Source organism: Aplidium turbinatum, chromosome 12, assembly GCF_918807975.1.
Source record: "Aplidium turbinatum chromosome 12, kaAplTurb1.1, whole genome shotgun sequence".
NCBI classification, from domain to species: domain Eukaryota; kingdom Metazoa; phylum Chordata; class Ascidiacea; order Aplousobranchia; family Polyclinidae; genus Aplidium; species Aplidium turbinatum.
The window spans coordinates 3720577-3746991 of record NC_137483.1 but is presented as its reverse complement, the minus strand read 5'-3'; the positions used below and the strand labels follow the sequence as shown (position 1 = coordinate 3746991).

General features: G+C 37.5%; 1 protein-coding gene across 1 annotated transcript; it reads right to left on the bottom strand.

Moving 5' to 3' along the window:
* Positions 1-8455: 8455 nt before the first annotated feature.
* LOC145781102 (uncharacterized) lies at positions 8456-25513 on the bottom strand. The gene is made up of 3 exons (XM_082592857.1): positions 25417-25513; positions 24885-25010; positions 8456-9636 (listed from the first exon to the last, which is right to left on the bottom strand). The coding sequence occupies exons 1-3, from the start codon at positions 25427-25429 to the stop codon at positions 9452-9454; spliced, it is 324 nt and encodes a 107-aa protein (XP_082448983.1). The 5' UTR covers positions 25430-25513; the 3' UTR covers positions 8456-9451.
* Positions 25514-26415: the final 902 nt, after the last annotated feature.

The following is a 26415-nucleotide window of genomic DNA, read 5'->3' as shown; positions in this document are numbered from 1 at the left end:
CAGAATAAAAATCAACATTTTTGTATAGGGAATATCATGAAATCAGACGATTAACATTCCTAAATTAGTGATGTTTTGATTTTTATGCATGCCACACTAAAGAATTGGGTTTTGTTCAATTGTACCCCATGATTTACCCTTTTATAGTAGTCTACCTATGGCCATGCTGTTGAGCAATGTGCCGTGTGTTTGAATGTTTTTTTGCTGTTCGTTTGAAAGATTATTTTGCAGTTCACGTATTGCATACCAATCGCTGTTTTTCATAATGTCAGTCGCTTGCCTCTTCAATTTGAGGCTAGCCTACACCAAGTTGATTCTATTTTTGATAATAAACCTCACCTCACAGAATGCAAAAAATGTATGATCACCTTGCCCCATATGTGTAATCATCTTGCCCCGGTACTGGGGCAAGATGATCACTTCGTCCACATTTTTTCAAATGGCTATATAGATTCTCATGCTGTTGGCTTATAATGCAAAGCATGCTACCATTAGATGCGCTGATGAACACATACTTTTGTAATGCTAACAATTTGTAAATATCTTTTAAACTTTGAATTTTATGGAGATTTTAACCTTAGGATGATCATCTTGCCCCACCTTCCCCTACTCTCCATTACCTACAAGTGTAAAGATCATGTCCAGGAAGCATAGCGGTAAAGTTAAAAATCTAAAAATTCTACGCTTTAAATGTGAAATTAATTTTATTCAATTGAGAAAGCTGCCAGTTTGCTCAAGAACATGTCGACGCTTTCGTGCTGCGGTAACAAAAGCACCCACGGTTTATTAATTAACACTGCCAAGATAGTGTCAATACAGCTGGCATGCTTAGCTCATTTGATATAAAATTTTGTCGAGTTACTTTTGTTGGTACGATGTTGAACATATATTGATGGAGCATCAAAAATAATATATATTCCAGTACTTATAACGACTTATTAAAATTTTGATTAAGTCAGTTTTGCATCGACTGCATGGTATTAAGTAAATTACTAAATTAGTTCATGGTATTGATATTTTACGCTGGAACTTCATAACGATCAGAATGACGAGCTCAAAGTGGACAGTATCTTCTTATCTCAAAATAAATTCGTTATGAATCGGCTTCTGCAATGATACCTTCATTTTATAGGCTTCTCTGATGCAGTGATATTTTAATTAGGTTTTATGGGTTGTTTATAATCGGATACAAGATTTTATGAAAAGAAAACGCTATCATTGCTTTAAGCCTCTTTATCTAACCAGAATCCATTAATTTTTATGAGGAATGTTGCAAAAGCGTAGCGTGACTAATTTGATTGGGGAAAACTCCAGAACCACCAATATTTATCCAGAGTCCAGTTATCTTTATGAGCAACAATCTCATTTATAATTGTGTTACCTACCGTTGTCTTGAACCCTGTTTCGTGGTTATGATTACGACTGAAATCACTCAAACTTGAACTATACATTTAAACTTTTTATTGTTGATTACAGAAAATGTTTTGCCCAGTTGTAAAATTGCAATTGTATTCAAAATCAACAGGAGGATTGTAGAGCAATAGCAAATTCAGAATTTCTTGAAGATGGCAGCAATGTGGCTGTCTAATCCTAGAAAATTAAATCTGCTAATCCTATGACCCCTAATCACCCAAAAAAATTCTTAATTAATAAAGACTTTTCAAGAAGAACATGTGTCTTAAAAGTTGTTTGAACTTTGCTAAAATAATGAATATAAAATATTTCCCACATGGAAAGAGTTTGCCGCCTTAAACGCTTTTGGTCTTATTTTTAAGAGCAATTACTAAACATAGGGGCCCACTAGTGAATTTCGAGAAGGGATAGAAAGTGAGATGGTGCTCACTCGGTCTTGTGCACGACTCAAGGTTAGGCGACGCTGGTTCGACTCTTGGCATGTGCTATTGAGCAACGCATTTCAAGGACTAGGAATTTTTAAAAAGTGTTCAGAAAGGAAATAAAAGCAAGACTCTATTATCATGACTGCTTATGAGTTTATATCCTTTCTATTCAAAGCGGGGGGAAACACCTCCGCCAAGTTATCAGTGATTTGCAGATTAATTCCCAAATGTAAACCGAAGAACCTGGAATCAAGATTTGAATACCATGAAATAGATACATTAATATTACTGATATTTATCATAAAAGAGATGCCTGATACACTTAGAACACCTCTGCCAATTCAATTAGAAGATTGAAATATTAAAAATGAAATGAAAAGGCTGATACAGAATTTTATGACTAAGAACAGCAATATGTTTTCATTTCTAGTCAAAAGGAAACTTGTGTTGTGACATGGATACACCTCTCCAAGATTTGCTTGGTGAATAATTTCCTTGATTTATCGAAATCATGCCTAAACGGAAATAATTAACTTACATTGTTTAAATGTTGAAAAACGTATTACATTCCATCGCAGTGGATTTCCAATCCATCGATTCGTTCTGAATACTTTCCACTTTGCAAAGTTGTTCTGTCCAGAAATGCTACAAAAATTCCCAACTCGTGTGATAGTCTTCCATATCCAATTTAATTCGAAAAATTTTGTACGTTAATATAACGATATTGTAGTTCACTACGAGCTATGTTCGTATTGTTGAAGTCGTTATGTTAATTGTTTAAGGATTGAGTCAAAGCTGAACTGCCAAACTTTAAATAACATCAAATCTTCAAATCACGTGACCAAGTGACCCCTGTGGATCGGCTACTATTTACAATAAAATTTATCATAAATTAAGCAAAATACTTTAAAAATTTCTGTCCTTCAATTACGACTAAATGTAAACCCTGATGTTGTAATGATTTCGCCTTAACAAACCACAAAAAATCTTTCCAAACGCCTCTCTTTGATCACTTCTGGTTCAAAGCAATGCTGTCAAGTCTAGTTCTCGAGCGAAAAATAGTAAAAATGCATTTTGGAGATACAAACGTACTTGCAGTCTCGCTGCTTGAAGTAAATAAATGATGATAATTTTTCGTCTTATTTTTAATGTAGAATCTGCAGGCCAAACTATCATTACCTTGGCCTTGTCGAGCAAGTGAATCAATCGGTTCTTTCTGCATACGTGTACTGTAGCCTAGTGAAATAAATAGGGGAAGGGAAGGTAATTTGATACGGAAGGTAATTTGATACACCCCCCCTACAGAAATGTACAAAAAATATTAGTCAAAAATATTGTCATTAGGTGGAAGATCTGTGAAAATAATGCCTACAAAAATTGCACCATGCAGCTAACTCGTGCTTTTATGGCATAAAATTGTAAAAGTGTGTTTTTTAAGTATTTTCGTAAAAATTTTAACTCATGATTATTTTCGTCTGGAAAATTAAAGAAAAGTTCCTGAAAGATGAAACCAAACTCATTTGACAGTTCATTGATAAGGCTTCAAGGGCATGTCACGTTTTTTCTACAATGTGCATCCAAGCATACAAAAATCAGATTTTTATAACTTTTTTTGAAAAAGGTAAATTGATACATGTAGAGAAGGTAAATTGATACAGTATATTAAATTCTTTTTGTGACTGTAATAAATGTTGTTATTGATCTAGTTGATTTAAATAAGTTATTCTTTGTTAACATGACCAGCTACTTTGGGAAACAACCATTATATGGGCTTTCGTAGGCCTACACGCTATCTGCTTTCAAAAAATGAGAAAAGCGCAAAGCACCCCCCTTGAATAAGAACTCCAGCCAATGATCCTTCCCATGTCCATCCCGCTGCAGAAGCTTTGCCGCACACTAGGTCTCAACAGTCATCCTTGCACCCAAGCAAGCCAACCGCGTTTTAAATTTTCATTTATTGCTTTGTTGTCAAAGGGGATTTCTGTGTTAGTTTTACTGTATCAAATTACCTTCCGGGTGTATCAATTTACCTTCCGTGGAAGGTAAATTGATACATTTGAGTGACGTTTTTGAAATTTTAATTAAAAAAAAAGTAACAAAAATAGAAAAGTGAAAATGTTTTTAAAAAGTGTGTAAGGGATCAGACTTTCATTTCAGCTTAAAATCAATAGTTTGTGTCACGTAATTTTCAGTTAACAGGCAAAAATGTTAAAAGTGTATCAAATTACCTTCCCTTCCCCTAATGTTAAAGTGCAACTACACGATCGAATTAACATTGGCTAGAATCCATTGCCAAGACATCCGGTAGGCTACCGGTTGAAAAAATCACTTCCTTGCAATTGAGGCCCACAGCCAAGGAACCGACCCTTTTCCCACGCTCTCTAGCGCTTCACTCTCACGATACCTGGAAGTAGCACACTCGTCAACGCCACCTAGTGATATGACGTCAGTCTAAGGCGAACGTAGTGGAGACCAAACTAGCCGAGATAGGCTTGGTTGCTAGTGAATGCGCAAATTTGAAAGGCATCCATAATGAAGACGAATCTTTCAGCCAGCATATATACAAATTTAGTTGTTCTTGCCTGTGTGCCAGGAGTGGTTTGCGAAGCCCATCGCCCGAAATCAAAATCCTGCTCAAAAAAAAAATTTGAGCAGATAACACTACTAGGGAAGGGTCCATTCCGTTTACGGACTTGATGAGCAAACTTGCACCACTTAATTGGCAAACGTTCATCGTTCAGGAAGGCAAAAAATGTCACTTTGGCACCAGAAGCAAATTTTGTGTGACAGATAAAGCAAACTGCCACCATTTTAAATGTTTGGCTCAGAACTACAATAATCTAAGAAACGAAGTTGCAAGAGAAATATTTTGTTTTAAAAGTTCGGAGAGATACGCGAAAGAAAGACGAAAGAAAGACTTGAAACTTAAAAGAATGTCACATAACATTGGTTAAGACGTAGGCTACCTTACCTCGCATGAGCCTATGACAGCTTTGGTCGGTCCCTTAACCAACAATCTCAATGAATAAGTCAACAGACCTGGGTTATTTTTTTCAAACTCGAAATTGCAAACAGCCTATACTACCTGCCTTTACATAAAAAGCACGTGCAACAAGATCGAAGCAGCGAAAAAAAATACAATCCGCCATTACAGGAACGTGGCCAAAATACAAGCGCGTGGAAAACCATGCTGTTGATTTTTATTTAGATAAATATAGCCTTAAAATGTAAAGGCGAGGTTGGTAGGCTATTTACAGATTGAAACATGCACTATCAGATAATGTGCGGTCAAAGTCATTGTGCAGTTGCACTTTAATGGTATGATTTAATTTTGTCGCTCGTCAACAGCTAAGGCGTTTTAGCGATGTACTCTTTTTTATTTTGTGTTTGGCAAGTCATCGCTTCGACACCTCTCTAGAACATGAGGCTACATCGTTTGCAGGACACTTTAAGGGATGCCTGAAGATGGACACGAAGATTGGCTTCCTCCCCTTTACGATTTTTCAAAATCGTCACCCACTAAGTATATTCTAACTACCAAAAATATGGATAGTACAAAAACCTTTAGATAAGAACCTCTTATGCCTTTCTTTGGCTTACTTCAAGACTGGGGCGTCGCCAACAAAATATTCGGAGACGGAGACTAATAAGTATTATTGCACATGTCAGTAAACCCGGCAACGAGTCGACAAAGGCGAAGTACCCAGTGGGTGTCTGAAGGTCTCCCTAGACAGTTGTAGAAAATATGTCTTAAAATTGCACTTTTGAGAGTATTTTTAGCCTAGCCCTAAACCAATAGTAGGCTAAAAATCTTTCAAATTATTCTGTAACAGAGGGTGTAATATTTATTTAAAACATTTAGTGAAGGAAGCTGGGCAATTTCACTTTTTGCTCCCTCCCCCTATTGATTACACCCTGGTTTCCAGGCGATTGAACAAACAAGCTATACCATGTTAGTGCGTATCGATTACTTGACTAACGTTAGCTGTGTGGTGAAGTTGTGAGATCACCAGCACGACATTCGGAAGGTTTTGTGATCGACACCAATCGAGACAGTGAGGTTGTGTCTTTGGTAAGACACGCAATGAAATGCTTGAAGGTGGACATGAAGATTGGCTTCCTTGCCTCCACGTCCACATAATCTGAATCTTCAACCACCGGGCGCAAATCTTGGTATGTCAAAAACGACATTGCAAGAATGTGAAGAAAGATTGAATTACCGGACAAGTTGTTGTAACTTGACACCAAACACAAGAAAAACGTAGCAAAAATGTAACACGACAATAATGCAACATAACAATAACTTGAGCTGCCTGACCGAGTGGTAAGAGAGCTAGAGTGACTTTCAAATACAAATACAATTTTCGATTCAACAAACATAGAAATCACGCTACTGCACTTAGGTGAAGGCGTCTAATGCCACACCTAATGATGGACATAAAGACATGATTCTGTGGTGTGCCATTTTGTTACAAGTAGTTTTTACCTTTTTCGTCGAAACGTCAAAAGTAAAGTGGTTATCAGTTTCCTACATATTGTGGAAGTCTCATCGGTGGTCACCAGTAGAACACAAGATATCATTTTATCATGGTTAGTGAACAATATCATGCTATACTATATTTGTAGATATATTTCAATTGTAGATAGAAGAAGCGGAATCATGGTTTCAATACCATCAAGACTTACGTTTAATTTTACAATTTTACTACTGATATTATCCATAAAAGACTCGTCTGGGTCTGGTGCAATATGAAAACACCTCTGCAATTTCAATTGCAAGATAATTTCGAAAGAGAGTCAAGATAAGCGGATGCAAAATTTTATGACTAAGAACAGAATGTTTTTCTTTCGAGTCAAAAGGAAAGTTGTGTTGTGATATGGAAACACCTCTTCAAGATTTGCTTGGTGGATAATTTCCTTAAGTTACCTAAATCATGCATACGGTCCTCAAACTGAAGCATTTCATTTTACATTATTTAAATGTTAAAAACGTTTTCCATTCCATAGCAATGGATTGGAAAACCCCCGAGCTTCCACAGGAATGCAACCCTGGGCGTAGCCTCAAGCGACAACTAGGCCTATTCGAAAAATGTGGCCGTAAGCGTCAGCGTAAACAAAAAGTCTACGCCGCAAGTCTACGGCGTAGAATTTGCGGTGTATACGTACATCTCTGGTTAAAAGTGATTTTGTCAACAAGCGTTTTCTAAACGTAGGCTAAAAAACACGTAGAACCCTCAGTCGGAGCTGTTGATTAATGTAATGAAAATTTGGCGATTCAACAAATACTGAACATAAAGTTTTTGTACAAAATCCCACTATATTTAAAGCTTAATTGGCATTGGCAATAAAGCATTTCAGCCTAATTGGCTGAAATGGGTTCAGTGGACTGCTTGGTAGGCTATAGTTGATACCAAAACGAGAAAAAGGAGTTGTCTTTTGTTGATGACCTAAGGCGTGAGCTTTGGAGCAAGAAGTTGTGACTATCTAGTCTGAAATTTCCAGAAATATTTAGCAGAAAACGAGTCATTAATATTAGCCTGCTTCGATGGGCCTATTGAATAAAAACTGGTTATTCTTTTTATGCGCATCAATTTTCGCTGTTGTTCATTAAAAAAATTCTCTCTCACCTTTCTTAAAGTAGCCTACCCTCGGTCTAGGCTACTTACTTGGAGCAGTAGGGAGTAAAGTACTGTAAATGAGAGTTGAATTCAGATAAACGTGTTACATCTGCCATTGGAGTTAAAATTGGCTTAGACGCATAATCTTATCATGAACAAACCCTTCCGAATAAGAAAATTCTGGTTGGTTTGTGCGAATAAAATTTTTGAAAAGCAAAGAAGTGCGAACCGTATTTTAGGTTGACAAGTAGCCTACTGGCCCAGACTATCAAACCTATATTCTTCTTCATTCACAGTTTTTAAACCATCAATAAAGTTGCTTTTATGCGTTTCAATTGCTTGCCTCAATAGAAATATTAGGCTGTAGGCTACCTTTAGACTGACATTTTTGTGCATGCTTGGTTTGACAGCATGTTGAAATTGTTACGCTTGGACTGAGAAAGGCTTTTTGCAAGCTTGATAATCCTGACAGCTTTACATACATGCAGAAAAGCTTCAAACTACTGACACAAGCCCCATCAACCTAAGGCAAACATAGTTTGAACTTTTTGGTTTGTTGAGATGCTGTTGTATGCAAGTTATTCCATCCAATAAGTGTCGCTGTTGAATTGACGTATTACTGCTATCACCGAAGAAAATTTGGGTTTGTTTTGAATCTTTTTCCTCGGATAGACAAAACCTTGATGGGTTATTTCTGGTAGTTTCGCATGCTTGTAGAGATTTTGACGCATTTTGACGCCGGTTACCGAGATTGACAGAGTGAAGTTTCCGATAGTTGTTGAAGTATTGTTGTCAAGGAAGTATTCCATCCACTAGGTGCCACTGAATAAAGAGCAGTCCTGAAGTACGTTGTTCAAAAGAGCACACCCCGAGAGACAAACCAGCACCCCTTGATTTGAGTTCGGCATTTGACCGCCGAGATAACGGGGTTTTGATAAAGACTAACAGGTGGATTGTGATGACGATACCTCAAGAAAAAAAAAAGTCAATAGTAGGCTATATTCTTGAATATACGTTTATTGAAGATGAGTAATACACACAGGAGCATATGACACAGACATTTACCAACAGTGGTAATGTAACATTAGAAGGTAAAGGAATTAGCAGTCTGGTCTTTAAACATTTAAAACCTAACCAATACTTCCAAGTTGCAAAGTATTTTTTTTACAAGTTGGAAAAAAATCCACCTATTTGCACTCTGGGTAGCCTACTATTCAGCTACAAATTAATTGCCAGTTCTTCGCAAGCGGCTGCTCTGACGTAGCCAATACCCGAGTTTGTAGCTAACGTAACAGAGAATTTTGAACATACTGAAAACAATACCACAGACATGATTGACAACAAATTAATTAGATTGAATTACAATATTCAAACAGTATAATAAACCAAACGTAGGTCACATACAGTATTTAAATTGAAACCTTTTTGTTTTAACTGCAAGTTTTCATAACGAAAATAGCCTGTATCCAAACAAAAACAACGATAAGTGTAAACAATATTAATGTGTAAGTAACCTATTATTTTCAGCAATTTTTGTTTTTTGTTTAAAATTAGCTGTATTGGATTGTCGTTCTGATGAGAGCTAAAGTTTTGTCAAAAACGTTTGAATTTAATATGCACGGATTAACCTTTTTTATTCTTAAAATAGTGTTATTCTCCTTCAGTAATTTGTGGTTAATTTGTCTGTCTGCAGTATTGCATTGCAAGGTTACTTTGCTCCCAAAGCAACTCCCCTGGGAAAAACAACTATCCCAAATGAGTCCCATTGATTTCCCAGTTCAAATATGAAATCATGACTTTTCTGATTACACTTGTAAGCTCCATTGTGTTCGGTCTATTCTGTTTGCAAAAAGAAAAAAAGTTGTAGCTAAAAACAAAGGGATGCATTTGAAAAACACTACGTAAATGCACTTTTATACAAGCTACTGTAATAAACATTACATGATTAAAAAATGTTATAATGTCTACGGGAGAACGTGATCTGTCAAAGTTTGTTTAAGGAAAGAAAAACTCAACTTCTTGCTTTGAATTGAGGTTGTTGATGTCGTCCACATGTTTCCAGACCAGACCCATATTTACTCCTCCGACTTTGTAATGCAACGAAAGGACAGAAGTGTCGGAGAACGGATTTTGGAAAGCCTCACTGGTTGGATTTTTTCTTGGATCCTCTGGAATTGACTCTAAACAAACATGTTTAAGTAGTTGAATGAGTTTCGCTTAGCAGCATGATCATTGCTTACTTCACAGTGTAGATTCAAACGATCTGTTATAGCCTGATGCTGCATTGCTGATTGCCAAAAAGAACCCACAGCATCAGGCTATAACAGATCGTTTGAATCTATGCTACACTGTGAAGTAAACATGTTTAACTTATACATTGTAAGAGATCTGCACAGAGAGTAGAGTAGGCCTAACTTGACTATTCAGCAAAAGGTGAAAGAGGCTGTAAAGGTTACTCTTACTCTGATAATAGTAATTCAATCTACTTGAGAAGTTGAGATTAATGCTTCAATAGACAATAACAATTAAGTCAGGGAGGAGATACGAAGGCTTTTGTCACGTTTAACAATACTGTAGAAAGGCTTCTGTTTATCGTAATTAATATATGTTTGTCTAAAAAAGACAATTGCACCAATAGTAATTTGATAAACCTTGCTTTGACAACCTGCATTGCGCTATTACCATCAGGTATGGAGATTCACTAAATGCTCATAATTACTTGTTAATTCAGCTACCCGTATACTTGCTTCACACCTAGCCTACTACAAAGGCTTTATTAATAAAAAAAACAAAACAGCTTACTAGTAACCTTTCAACTGTCCTTCCTAAGAAGTATTCTTTAAATATGCTTTAGCCTACATAACATTTGCTAACGGTCTTCTGAAGCTGGCTGTGCCAGGTGCACCATAAAACTTTCTGCAATTTTCAGAAGAACCGCTACTAGCCTACCGCCCTCTAGTGTGGTGAGAATGAGGCAATCGTTGTGAGCCTTCGTATCCCCTTCTTTAAATATCCCTGTAACACAGTGATTCTCATCCGGGCGTATGGGAACCCCGAGGGGTTTGCGAAGCGATTTCAGGGGTCCGTAAAAGTTTCCGAGTATGCAGCATGATTGATATATTACTAAATTTAAAAATTGATTGTGTTTAAATTGGTTGTGTATTACAATGATTCTCAAACTGTAGGCCGCAACGCACTGATGGGTAGTTTGAAAATTTCAAAGGACAAAAAATTTCAATCGACAAAGTTGAATCTTTTTGTAAAGCTATGTTGGCTATGTTCAACTTAATTCTTCTGAGGATTGTTGATAACCCCTTAACTTAGAAGTACAAACGTTAGTCAGCAGTCTATTATAGTTAGTCAGTTTTATCTTGACTGTGAATAGGCCTACAACGAAATATTGATTACAAATGAAATAAGGGAGAATTCTTTTTAACGGCCACAAAAAAGTTTATTAGTTTTTTATAAAATTTATAGAAAAACATGAAATTAGCATATTATAGATTAGTGATTTTGATCCTGTGTGCCAACATATAGCTGATAAAATAACTTCAATGTCATCAGTCGTCATAAGTTCGTCGCGAGATTAGCAAATTCTTCTCAGTGATGTCGCTTTGAAACTTATGAAACATTCGATTCCATTTGATTTAGAAGACGCGATCTACCAAAATTTCAGATACATTTTTTGAAGGTGCCGTTTCTACGGCAACAAAGGGGGTCCGCCAAGACAGAAAAGTTGAGAACCACTGCTGTAACAAGTAGGGGAGACTCAGGTAAGTTGGCCCAGTAGGCAAGTTGGCCCACTCTAAATAATTTTTTAACTAAAATAGTTATTGTTACGTATCGTACGCATACTGAGAAAGTGCTGTTGAAACTATCTTATCACCAGGTTGGGAGGCTCTAGCAAGCAGTATAAACATGTGAGCACGATTTTTGTATGAAAAATTATGATTTTTGAAATTTTTGGATTTTAGAATTTTTTAGATGTCGAGTGATTTTTTTCTTACTATATAAGAAAGGTTATTATTTAGTGAGTGCAGCGCTAGAGTGGTTATTAAGGCTCACTTTGACTGTGAAACCGTTGTTAGAAGCTCGATAGTTTGACATAAATTTTAGTTTTTGCAATGTGGTTGCCATGCAGGGAAGTTGGCCCATTTCGTGGGTGGGTACGTTGGCCACCATGGCCAACTTGCCTTCATGAGGTATTACATAGAATGATAATAATTGACTAATTAATACGATGACTTATTTTTGCAAGATTGAAGTAGCCTATCATCAAGTATCCAAAGTAAGTAAATCGCGGCTTTACATCAGCATTAAGCGATCAATAACAATAATACACTTCCTAACATCGTTTTTATGCCACAAATTATTCCTAACCCATATGGTAATAATAGTAGGCTAAGTAGCCTAATCAAGAAAACCAATCGCGGAAATGTGTATCAACCACTTCTCAAGCGACGGTCTAAAACGTACCTCGTTTCGGAGATACATTAAAAAATGTTCCGATATTGGTACCCATGCAAAAATGGGGTTTGTAGCCTATTGCAAACAAGGTCCCACCTATCAGTATCGTTAAGGTGACCAGATCGTTAGGAATAAAGGCATGCCGTTCCAACTACATGATGTTTGATACAACCTTTGTTATTTTCGAAAGCTTATTTGGTGTAGGCTACTCATGTAAAAAAAGTTTACTGAGGTAAAATACAGCATTATAGCCTAATAGTAGATTTTATTATAAACCATACATGAATGCATACATAGAATAATTTATGTACGGTATGTATGCCTCTATAAAACCAAGAAATAATTAGAAAGAAAATCAAATTGGGGAGAAAGAGAACTTTTCCACTGTTTAATATACCGTAGATGGACATGTTTCCCACGTGGCCAACTTACCTTCCATGGTGGGCCAAATTACCCGCACATGAAGGCAAGATGGTCCATTTTATTTTTTTCGGAAAACTTGAAAAATTATATACCTAAGAATGTTTGTTTGATGCAAGAATATGTCCACTTTTAGAGTGATGAATTCTCTACTCTTCAATAGCATTCGCTTTAACATATGTTTTGTTATCAGCTCACAAATTCAAATTTTCATTTTGCTGGGCCAACTTACCCGAGTCTCCCCTAACAACGTTGACAATTGCAACTGATTTAGACCATGTATCGGTTGTAGAAATGTTTGCATCCTCATAACAAGTCAACAAGCATAAACGGGTCAGCAGAATTCAAGTTAATTTTAAGAATTTTTATTTTCTGACTGCAAACACTGCTTTGAAAGCTTCATCCTTACAGTTTTGCATGTTTGTGGGGTAGCAGTTTTGTACCACTGACGCAGGCCCAGTCACCAAGATTGTCGGAGTTGTTATTATCCATGGGCTCTATCCGAGGGGGGGTGAGGGAGGTGATTACCCCCCACTAATTGGAGTGGGGGGTGATCAATGCAAAATCACCCCCCACTCATTTGGCTTTGAAAAGGTTTTGTGATATTTTATTGATCAAATTTTGAAAAATATATTTTCGCTGTTAGCACATTTTGAACTTTTTATCAATATGAATATATATTTCATTTCAATATGATTTTCTGGTTTGGCAACCCTGAACTACGAGCCAGGCGTTTACACTGTGTTTTAACTTAGTTTGCTTGGTAGCCACTTTAACAAGAAAAAACTCTGCCACTGCAAATGACTAGAATGACACCGCCAACCAATCCTTTATTTGGTAATTACAGAAGAAAAAAGAGCAATAGCTGTTGTGAGAATCGAACCCACGTCAATGAAATGACTACTTTCTAACCCTAACCCCTGAAAAGCCAACTAGCTGCCAACTCAGTCGGCAGCAGTGGCCGAGTGGTTAGCGCGTTGGGCTCGGCTCGCAGTCGAGAGCCTGCATGTTCGACTCCACCCCCCCGCACTTGCTGTTGTTTCTCTGAGGAAGAAACTTCACTATAAGTATAATTGCCTCTACCTAGTGATCGATTTCGAGTAATGGGTAGTACCAAATTTAAGTCATAAGTAGAGTAGACAATCGAAAACAGACATTGCCGTCGGCTGCAGCGTGGGTCAGGTGTACGTCAGAAGGCGTACACAGATGCATAGCGCTCAAGTCCGCTTTCTCGCAATGCAGGGTAAAAATATGAAAAACAAATAAACAAACAAACAAACAGCTGATAGAAAATCCAGCACTTGATTTGCTTTGTATCATCTTCTTTTTGCCCTTTTTCACGTCACGAAAAACATAGTTTATGATTGGTTCGAGTTTTCATTTGCAGTGCCAGAATTATTTCTTGTTAAATGACTACCAGTTTGCTTACCAAAAAATGCCTTTTCCGAAACATAGCTACTTTGTGAAACGACTTGGAAACCCTATGCTTCGATCAGAAAGAAACTGATGCTGCAGTGGGGGGTCTGGGGGGCGCAGCCCCCCATAAGTTGAAATGACTATGACGATTTTAGCCCACTGTCCAAAAATCACCCCCCCCCCCGAATTCTAAAAGTAGATAGAGCCCCTGTATTTATCATTATTCAGACTTACACCCGGTGGTTGAGGATTTAGATTAAGTGCATGGAAAGGCAAGGAAGCCAATCTTTGTGTTCAGCTTCAGGCATGCCTTTAGTTGTCCTGCCAAAGACACATTCGCAAGCTGTTGAGCGGTGTCGAACCGGCGCCCTTTCGAGTGCCGTCTCAGGGTACTCACACCACTTGGCTATGCAGCCGATAGAGTGAAGTTTCTGATTCTATTTCCTTCACTATATGACGTTAATAGAGAGTGTACTACTCAAGCGTACATCCAGAGTGTCGAACCAGCGCCGCTTGATCTTGCGATTCCTTCGTCCACAAAGTCACGAATTTAACCAACTGAGCTATCGGAGAGGACTATGATTAATGGTTTAAAAAAGTTATCTCTCAACCCAAATTAGACTATGAATATGCTACAGATAGTAACACCTGTTAAATATCACACGAGTAGAAATTGACACCTCGTTTGGTACATTTTAATCTGCCTGTTTCCAGTCTAAGGCTGAATGAAAATTCTGGGGCTGCATTACTGTGCTTTTTGCACGAATACGTAAGTTATATTCGTGATTCGGCATTTTGATATACTACGGTCGTCATAACAAACAAACCTTGCGAATATTCGTAAGATATTTTTCTTCGTAAATTTTTTTTTTTGTGAAAAATCGTTTTGTTTGTATGAAGACTTTTTGTACCGGTACGTCATAATTTTTCCAAAATTTTTGTAAAAAGGCACTTTTTTTGTGGATTTTCAGGAACGGTCAAGACAAACCTTAATTTCCACAAAAATTTGTTACATGCAAAGTTAAGTTAGACCCAAGCATGCTTGCTTGGCTTCACTATAGTTTTTAGGATATCCAAGCAAGAAAGATATGTTAGCAGATTTTCAATGGCATTTCATACCCTGTTTATTTTAGAGAAAAATATTACGACGGAGACAATGGCATATGTAGGATTTTCTCAAGAGAGGCAGTCAAAATTTTTTTCGTATGGAAACAAAAACGAACTGAAAAAACACCCATTTGCTAATAATAACCAGTTAGTCATACTTTGTAAAATTAACCTACTAATACTCAGCTTGCATTGACGATAACTTTAGTTTGTAGCAACTAGTTTAATCATTTGAATAGACTTGGTATTGAAAAAAAGTGGTATAACACTCTAGAAGTCGCATAAAATGTTTTACGTAGTAGTTGGCTTACTCAAAACAATAAACTAGGCATGTTGAAGGCAGGGATGGAGGAACCACGTGGAGGAACCACCTGCCTCGAGATGATTTTAAATTGGCCGATCGAAACATTGTCAGTGCACATTTCAGAAGAGGCAATATGCTCTTTAATCGCACTTTTAGTTGTTAGGTTTGGGTTTAAGTGCTCCCCGGCCATTGTCAACAAATCTTTGGTTGACACAATAATGTAGGCCTATGTGTTGTTTCTTGATGAGGACACACGACACACGTGCGTGTCGAAAACGTTTGAGTTTATTTTAATTATGTTATATTTTTTGTGTGTAATAAAGTATGTTAAACCCATCAAGGTTACTTTGTTTTATTTCTCTATGGTTCAACAAAGCAAACTCCCTACCAAAGCTTTATCACTATAAAGCAATTTAACAATTTTGTAAATGTTTTGGCCAAATTAGGCCCAAAAATGGAAACTTTTGCTTGTGGGTACGAAAGGCAATCATGAAGACTCAATGTAGGCTACTGTACAAATGATATAAAGTATTTGGTATGCAGCAATGTGAAAGGGAGTCTGGGGGGCTTCGCCCCCCAGAAGTTGGACTGACTTTGACTGCTGCGCCTCTGGGCCCACCTACTTTTAAAATGGTTCCTTCATCCCTGGTTGAAGGTGCGTTCAGTGGCATACGCAGAAGTTTGTTACTGGGGGAAGGGAGCATTGTAATTTAATTTTTCTTTATCAGGAGTAGGATAGCCTAGTGCTACTTTATAGTCTGACCAAGGTTTAAAATAGCCGAGGCCATCTATTGATAAAATATAAACTCTCACGGTCTTTTCGAATGTCACAATGCTTTTAAATGGAATTATTAGATATGTGATTATGATAAGCATGATAGGAAGCTTAATCGAATAAGTAAAAACTGTGATAATTGGATTGATAGGCAATGTCCCCAAAGCATAAATTGAACCTCTCTCAGAAAGTTTAAATATCGAATGCAATTTATTACGTTACTTTAAACAAAAATTATCGCACTCTAAAGATATAACGAAAAAGGCCTACTCTTCACGGCCGTGTGAGCACCATCTCGCCCCCTACCCTTCATCCGAAATTTACTTGTGGGCCTCTACTTTTTAGTATCTTAAAGGTACCTAAAACGTTTTTCAAACCGGTTGTGAATTTGGATCAAAAACATCAAACTAAATTTACAATATCTACAATCTGTTGGGACTCCTATTTTGACTACATAACAATGTAAAGGGTTATGTAGTTCAACTAAAATAACTAAAAGATTAGCCTATACAGGGCCGTTTTCAGAGGATAATTTGGCAATGAAAAAAGCCGTCTCTGAAACATGTAATTCCTTCATTCTTGAAATACAAAAACCAAAATCTAGGGAAAAGAATGACACAGCGTATGTCATGAAACAAAAAAAATAAGACGCTGCGTTGAATGCAAAGCAGCCCACTTTAACAAGGTAGTTACAAAAAATAGGCGACGTAATTATAGAGTTTCCTTCGTATGCAAGATCACCTCCATCCTAAAAAGTTTTGAATTAAAAAATCATCTCGAATGCAAAAGCATACGCTGGATAATCCCTGCCAACGCTTCTGGATGCCATTATTGAACATCTTCATCGTTTCATGAGCATTTAAGTTTGGACCAGTTTTATGTTATCAACCGTTGAAAGACATTTTCCAAGAAAGCTAGAGCGTAGTTTCGCCGATTTAAAATAGTCATTCCAAATGAGGATCAACATTACAAAATCGATGAATACAGTCTAACTAAACTATAAAATGTCGAGTTTTTGTAGCAGTAGGTTACTGTCACATTGTTTATTTAAAATTGCCGAAAACGCTGCACCAACTAAATATGAATAGCTTATGGGCCTCTAAACAGAGATGTGGGCCCACTAATCGGCGTTTTAGAAGCAGTAAATAGGATCTTGCGTGATTTAAGCTATTGAATATCGTGCTTCTGTAGTAATATTTATAAATTTTTTTTCATTTTAAATGGCCAAAAAAACATTAAACAAATTGAAATAATTGAACCCCTAAACAGCCGTGCCCCCAGTTGCCGGGGTACAAGGAGCGGTTAATACGGCCCTGCTACCCAAGACCATTCTTGAACAATACCTATACAATCTAGAATCATAACAACGCTAAAAATAATCAATATTTTTAATGGAGGAGGGGCATGGCCCAATGCTTTCCTCGCGTATGCCACTGGATGTAAAAATTCGAGAAATATTCAGAAGTTAGAAACTCATAGTTATGAGTAAGACTAACCAGTATAGGCTACTAGCCTGCAACAAATATATTTCTTCGGAAAAACGTTTTCGGTATATGACCACTATAGCTTGTTTGATTACTAGGCTGGCTAAAAAACAACTGCAAATGTACGCAATGCGTTTTAGTAAGGTGTTAGTACAAAAAATATTGACGCCGTCAGTGTAAACGCAAACGTTCGAAAAATCATACGCGGTATGCGTCAACGTAACTTGTAAAAAAAGTTGGCGGCGTCAGCGTCACCGCATGCACTAGCGTAAACTAATTTTGTTTGCTAGGTACCAAACATTCACACGGTATAAACCAATCGAAACAAACAAGTTTTATTTTGAATTTCCACGAAGAAACACAAGAATCTGAAAGTGTTCATCTGACATTTTGCTGCGTTATGGTTTCAATATGTTTAAAGTCATACTAAAGGAAAAACCTGACTTTGCGATTTTCCACGTTCTTTGTGTTTAACATGCTACCATAAAACGATTTTGAAAAAAATTTGGCCCCATTGCGGTCTGATCACCATTTCGCGCATGCTTTTGTCTGAGCTTTCAAAACGGGAATGGGCTTAAGCAGCGAAGCGTGCGATTATACAGTCTACGTCACCAGCGACTAGCAATCAGCTGATCGGGCAAGAGTTTTTACTGCGTGAGTTTCAAATGGTAGGTCTTGTTCTTCAAACAGTAAATCAGCCTCTTTTACATAGGTTTAACGTATTCAGGCCTTCAATCAATGTAAAAAAAAGAAGTTTTTGAAGGCAAATTCCACAAAGGCATGTGAAACGATTTCAACTAGGCAATTCAGAAGGCGTGGAGTAATCAGCATTTTTTACATGGATTCCACGTGTCCAAGCCTTGAATCAATGTGAAAATCCTTGGAACGCAACAAGTCTGAACTTTCCAACCAACGCGCGAAAAGACTTTTGATATCGCTACAGCTACTGCTGTCGCTGGTGACGTATTCTCGAGCAGTTTTTCCACTTCTTGGTCATTTTGCAAAAAATAAAAAATAAATGAAACACTGGACTTTGCGCCTTGCCAGCGCCATCGAAAACAATTTTTTTCATTCATTTTTTATGAAATGTATTCTTGAGTGTTCAGTTTACACATTTTAATGCTTAATCTCCGTTTAAAAATTTTATTTAGTATGCCTTTGAGTAAAAAGTGGCTCAACTTACCTCATCCTCCCCTAAATATTCGACCAACCTTTCCCAACGACAATTATTCTAAAATGACGAAACTAACTTAAGATATTTCAAATGCACGTAACCAGCTTATGTGACGTAACAGTGATAAACATTGTGAAGCGATTCCCCACAGATGTTCAAAAGGGTTTGTGCAATGTTTTACAGGTCTTACGAAGAATGTTGCAATCTCTGCTCATTTTTTAATAATATTTCATGCCGTAAGTTATGTGACGTGTGATTTAGGGAACGATTGTCCGTAACATCTGGTCACTCTAGAAGTAAAATTTTCCGAATTGGTTAAGAATTAACCCTTACCCATTAAACCTACTTTTTTTGAAAAGCTTACGTGCACCGCAAAAATTATTAAAAAAAAAAAAAATTGACTTCGAGGGGCGTCGAAACGTTGTTCTTACGAATATAAAGCACAAGATGAAAGCACTGAACTAAACACGCCAACGAAAAAATGTTGCATTCACACGGTATACAAACTCTATGCGAAGTAACAATAAGTTCGTGGGAAAAAAATCTCGCTGGCTGTAAAGGTATTCTTTGATAATAGTAATTCAATCTACTTGAGATTAACGCTTCAATAGACAATAACAAGTCAGGGAGGGAATACGAAGGGTTTTATTAAGTCTGACAATAGATTAGAAGGGGTTCTATTTATCGTAAAATGACAATTGGCACCAATAGTAATTTGATAAACCTTGGTATGCACTGCAGTGGCGTATTCTCCATGCATACAAAGCATGCACTGCATGCCTTACAATTCTGATGAAATCAAAAATCTTTTAGGAACAACAAATTTAGGTGTAGAAATTGAAAATGTTAATAGCAGAACCTCTTCGCTCTAATTTCAATATTCGAAACAACCCGTTAGTTCCAAATTCGAAACAACCCGTTTGTTTCTAAATTTTGAACTTTTCTGGTCCTGGCAACCCTGCATGCTGAAGAGAGCTCACAGCTCAGCATGCGTTGATAATACAACTTGCCTATTCGCCGCTTTTTTACTACAGTGTGGCGCAAATGGGACCAAGGCATGCAAAACAAAAATCACTATCTGGGGATATTCCCATTATGAAATCATCATCATCATCATCATAATCCATCCTCGGTTTGTTCCCCACTAGTGGGGGTGGCCGATTGTTTCCGCGCAGCAATTGTTTTAATCCCTTTTCTCCATTTCACCTTGTCCCTTGCATCTTCCTCCTTCAGTCCGACTTTTTTAAATTCATCCTTCACTTGTTGTTTCCACGTTCTTCTTGGACGACCGCGTTTCCTCTTCCCATCCACCTTTAGATCTAGTGCCTTTCTAAGAAAACTTCCTTCCTCCCTCCTTATCACATGTCCATACCATCTTACTCCATTTGCCCTTGCCAGTTGGTTATGGTCTCTCTCATCTCTAGCATATCCAACAATTCTTCAGTCCTTTTTTCCCTTCTCGTTTTCACCCCACACATTGCTCTCACCATTGACCTTTCCGTTCTTCTCAGGATTGCCAGTTCACTCTCTCTCAATATCCATGTCTCGCTACCATATAGCATTGCAGGCCGCACACAGCTCCGATATACTTTCCCTTTCATCCTTAGTGAGAATTTTCTGCCATACAACATTTCCCCACATTCCCTGAACTTTGCCCAGCCCAATCTTGCCCTTGTTGTCACCGCTGCTTCACATCCACCACTTCCATTTATCCGATCACCCGATCACGATCTATCCGATTTATCCGATCACCAAGGTGTAAGTTATTACTGACACTCGTAGCCTAGCGTGTTTGTTTTTTTAGACCAGTGTTTCTCAAACTTTTTTTAATAGCGCCCCCCTGGACAACGAACAGAGTATCAAAAGACCCCTTCGACAAAAAAAGTAAAACCAAAAATTAAAGAAAACATAATTATGACGTCACAAAGTTAGAAGAGTGGAATTCGCATTCTTGAAACAGTAGGTAAACTCAAAATTCGCTCAATTAAAATACTCTCGGATTGTAAGATCGGATTTGCGTAATCGCAGTGCTTCAAAGTAAGCCATGCGTTACGACCTCAACAAGCTTGTTAAGACACTGCGAAGCTACGTTGCCAACATAATTGCCGCATATCTGCCACAGAGCTCTTATAGTCACCGTTTTCTTTTGTATTTCTTTGAAGCGAGACATGACAAAAAATGCTTTGCAATCCTCTTCTTATAACTGCCCCGATTTACTCTCAGCACCCCCCAATCGCCCGCTTTATAGCCAACGCTCCCTTCCTGATTGCAAACTCCCCCAGGGGAGCGCTGGGCGCCCACTTTGGGAACCACTGTTTTAGACAATGAATTTTATTTTTTAGACTATTCCAGTATTAGGTTAAAAACAGATAAAGGTGGCATTAACATAATCTGCCAGCTCATCTCATTTACTGATAAACTAATATTCAAGTGTTAAGAGGCAATCTGTGATTCTATTTTATTATTCAGCTATTGAGTAATTTTCAAACCTCATTTTTTGCAAAACAGCTCCAACAGTTATCAGCTACGTAAGGCTCAGATTGCAAGAAAAGCTATAAAACCAAAGGCAAATTTGCAAACGATTCCTGGGGGGCATGCCCCCAACCCCCCCTACGCTGGCTATGACCCTCCCTCCATTGCAAGCCTATGAAAATCAACCAGATTACGACCCTAATGGTATGATAACCTGCATTGCACTATTACCATCAGGCATGGATATTCACTAAATGCTCATAATTGCTTGTTAATTCAACTACTGTGACTACTCTTATACTTGCTTTACACCTAGCCTACTGCAAAGGCTTTGTTAAAAAAAGCACCTTACTAGTAACCTTTCAAATGTCCTTCCAAACAAGTATTCTTTGAACATGCTTTAGCCTACATAACATTTGCTGTCTTCTGGAGCTGAGTGTGCCAGGTGCATCACAAAACTTTCTGCAATTTTCAGAAGAACCGCTACTAGCCTACCGCCCTCTAGTGAGGTGAGAATAATGCAATCGCTGTGAGCCTTCGTATCCCTTTCTTTTGATATAGTATCTATAACCCAGTGATTCTCAAATGGGGTAAGCGAACCCCAAGGGGTTTGCGAAGCGATTTCAGGAGGCCCGTAAAAGTTTCTGAGTTTGCAGCATAGTTGATAAATTACGAAATTTAAAAATTAGTTTATGCTTTAGGCTATTTGTGCATTGCCATGATTCTTAAACTGTACGGCAACGTAGGCTACTGATCCTTTCGTGGGTCCGTTGTTTGAAATTTCAAAGGACATCGCACAAAGGTTTGGTTTCCTAACTTAAAATAATCATATGGATGAGTTGAATCTTTTCGTAAGGCAATGTTGACTATGTTCAACTTAATTCTTCTGATGCAACGCATTGTTGATAACTGCTTAACTTAGAAGTGCAAACGTTAGTCAGTAGTCTATCAACAGTCACAGTTTTATCCTGACTGGTAATAGGCCTACAACGAAATACTGATTACAAATAAAAACAGGGAGAAGTTCTTTTTACCGATCGCAAAAAGTTATTAATTTTTGATAAAATTTATAGAAAAACATGAAACCAGCATATAGATTAGTGAATTTGATCCTGTGTGCCAACATATAGCTGATAAAATAACTTCGTCGTCATCATAAGTGCGCCGCGAGATTAGCAAATTTTTTTCAGTGATGTCGCTTTGCAGCTTAGGAAAGATTTGATTCCATTAGAAGACGCGATATACCAAAATATCAGATAAATTTTTTTTAAGGCACCCCTTCTACGGCACCAAAAGGGGTCCGCCAAGACCAACAGGTTGAGAACCACTGCTGTAACAAGTAACAACATTGACAATTGCAACTGATTTAGATCATTTATCGGTTTGTAGAAATGTTTGTATCGTCATAACAAGTCAACAAGCATAAACGGCTCAGAAGAATTCAAGATTAATTTTTATAGTGCTCATTTTGAGAGTGCATCTCCGGTGCATTTCAACACTTTTGATAACCCACCAGGGTCGATCAACATAGCAACTGTCTTTTTGTCTTGTTTTTTTTTTACTCTTACAAATTGTTAAAAAAAATTCACTAGCCTATTTTTTTTCTCTTTTTTCTAAATTTATAAAAAATTTATTGAGGTGTTGCGACCGTGCCATATTTTTGATTGCCCTGCTTTGGTATCATGCACGTTATAACATCAACGTTTTGTCGCTTCTACCTTTTTCTAGACCTCTGCTATATTTGTCATATGTTGTTTTTTTCGTTGTGATGGTCAGAAATAAAAACAAAGTGAACTGATTCTCAGACTCCAGAAACCACTTTGAAATCTTCATCCTGGCAGTCTTGCATACTTTTTTGAAGTTTGGAACCACTGACGTAGGCCCAGTCATCAAGATTGTCAGAGTTGCTATCTGTATCCAAACTTAGGCTACACCCGGTGGTTGAAGAATTAGATTGAGTGTATGGGAAGGCAAGGAAGTCAATCTACGTGTCCAACTTCAGGCATTCCCTCAGTTGTTCTGTTAAAAGACGCATTTGCAGGCTTTTAAGCGGTGTCGAACCGGCGCCCTTTCGAGTGCCGTCTCAATGTACTCACCACTCGGCTATGCAGCCGACAGAGTGAAGTTTGCGATTGTTGTTGAAGTGTTGTCTGTAAACTATTTCCTGCATTATATGACGTTAGTAGAGAGTGTATACTGCTCTAGCGTACATCCAGAGTGTCGAACCAGCGCCGCTTGATCTTGCGATTCCTTCGTCCACAAAGTCGCGAGTTTAACCAACTGAGCTATCGGAGAGAACTATGATTAATGGTTTAAAAAAGTTATCTCTCTAGCCAAATTGGACTATGAATATGCTACAGATAGTAACACCTATCAAATGTCACACGAGTAGAAATTGACACCTTGCTTAAACACTTCAATCTTTCGGTTCCCAGTGTAATGCTGAATGAAAACTCTGGGGCTGCATTACTGCGCTCTTTGCACGAATACGAATATACGAATATTCGGTATTATCTGGCGTATATTTTTGCATTCAAGATGATTTTTTAATTCAAAAACTTTTTAGGATGGAGATGATCTTGCATTCGAAGGAAACTCTAGGTCGACTATTTTTTTGTAACTACCTTGTTAAAGTAGGCTGTTTTGTATTCAACCCAGCGTCTTATTTTTTTTGTTTCATGACATACGCTGTGTCATTCTTTTCCCTAGATTTTAGCTTTTGTATTTCAAGAATGAAGGAATTACATGTTTGAGCAGTGATGTACACGCATACAAAAAATATTGACGCCGTCAGCGTAAACGCAAACGTTCGAAAAACCATACGCCGTATGCGTCAACGTACCTTGTAAAAACAGTTGGCGGCGTCAGCGTCATCGCATACACTTGCGTAAACTCATTTTGTTTGCTAGGTGCCAAACATTCACATGGTATAAACTACTCGAAACAAACAAGTTTTATTTTGAATTTCCACGAAGAAACACAAGCATCTGAAAGCGTTCATTTGACATTTTGCTGCGTTTTGGTTTCAATATGTCTTTGCCCATTGAAAACATCCTTTCAACTGCAGCGCTGGAAGGTTTTGGTGTGTTGTAGCGAAAAAAAGACATTAAAAAGTATACGTTGACGCTATACGCTAAAAAACCGCGAGAACTTTACGGCGTAGCCTCAAGCGACAACTATCCAAAAATATGTGGCCGTAAGCGTTAGCGTAAATAAAAAGTCTACGGCGTATACGTACATCTCTGGAAAGCATAGCCTACTTAAGCAATTGATTACTAATAGTAATTATTCTTTTAAGTGTATTGTTATAGTTACTTGTTAATACAATACCGTAGATGACGTTTTTTATTCCTAAGCAAACCATTGCACTCCAGGTATAAGAACGAAACTTACTAAGACGAAGAATTTTTATGTCAAAAACACTTGAATCCATTTTTTTTATTAATGCAATCATTTGAGAGAAATTTTGACTGTTTGTCAGAGATTTTGTTAAATTAAAATCTTCGTGTTTTAAAATAGTCGCACAAGGCTTCCCGAAGAAAATATTTAAACACAAGCAGCTTACGAATGACGAATATTCGTGTTCGTACGAAGAGCATAGTATGTGGCACATGATTAGAGTGTGAGCTGAAAGACGATATGTTTAATTCTTTCGTTTAGCCAATTTTAGGAATTGTATTTCATGTCTTGTCAAGACGCGAGCTATTAATTGGACATCGGGGATGGTTCGGAGCACTTTTAATATCTAGTTGCGCTGCAAATGTGCCGGCTTTGGCTATTCAAAGAAAATATATGTGTCTTCTACTTACCGTTGTTCTTCAGCTTTGTACAATACACTTCCAAGCGTTGTGCCAAGTCCTTTTTATGGACGGCACACTTTTTCATTAGGTTAATTTCTGTGTCAATGGAAACACGAGAACCACCTTTTTTGGCAACTGCAAAAGATATCGGTGGTAGCGATTATATAATTGCAATATTATTCGAAGACCATGTTCCTCACTAATGTGGAAAATGTTCAAGAGATGTTCAAAAGAACTATCTTCATGGAAGTCAGATGCATCCGAATTATGATGATATAATTTAAATTATTAGGTTTGTAGGCTATATTTAATTTTTTTGTAGTCTATGTTAAATATTTTGAGGTAGCCTGGGTTTGTTCATGCTATCAAGCCAGCCACTACAGTATCTTGGTTTGAGGCATGCATGTTCAAATCCCTGGACATGCGGAAATTCACGTGTCTCCACAAAGCAGATTGGAATCGTTTCCAATGCAGCGCTAAAATCTTGGTAATATTTCAACTGAATATGATCAAAAGTAAAACAAAATATGTGTTTACTTACAATAAAATGGCATTTCGTTTCTTTCTTGTTCTAATGTTCAAATCAGGACTATATATAAGTTTCAGCGTTTTCTACTGAAACAGCTAAAAAATAAAACAGGAATCGAAAATTATTTTAATATTGTTGTTGTCATTTTCATAAACTGTTTTTGGACTGTTAGAGTTAACTAAGTGTGAAGAGGAATATAAAACTATTACCATGGTCGTTGAGAGGATAATTTGGGCCGGTACCAATGAGATCCTCGGGCCCCAAATTCAAGTTCCCGGTCCCTTGGAGAGGTTGCAAGCCCTTAAAATCAAACCGGACCCTGGTCTAAAAGTACCCCTTGGACGTCCCTATCAGCTCTACTGGCTGTTACACTCAACGGGGCGGCCTATTTTGTTTTGTACCAACTGTGAAGAACTTTTTGAAAAGTTGTTTAGAAAGTCGATATTTTGATTTCGACTTGCACAAGATAACAAAAAATTCAATCAGGAAATCGAACACGTGGTCTTACATCGTTCGAAGTAGGCTGCAAGGAGAATACTAAGCTATATAGGCGCTGTCATTGTGTGTTTATGATTATGATCTAACAAAGAGATAGTAAGGTAGGCTATTAGTCAGAGGTTGGCAAAATTTTTACATGCGAGTGCCAAAAGAAGTTTAGATAATGCTGAATCTATTTGGATGAACATCCCTCGAGATTTATTATCTGTGATAAATATTTCACCTGGTAAAGACTTGAAAATATAATAGCATAATTATGTACCAGGATTTTTTGCACCGATTACAAATTTGACCCGTTGTGCTGTGTAATTTTCAGTTATCATTTTGCGTGAGCGAGGCAGTTTCTCAAATGTTTAGATTTGACCATATTTTTGCTGTGATACTATATGATTCTTTAGCATTTCTTTTAATAATGTATTTTTTCTTATAGGCTTGAAAAGGGCTATATGACTAGCCGAAAACGTTCGCTTGTTGTTTTTTGTTTTTATAATGTTAAATGTAGTGTTGTTGCTT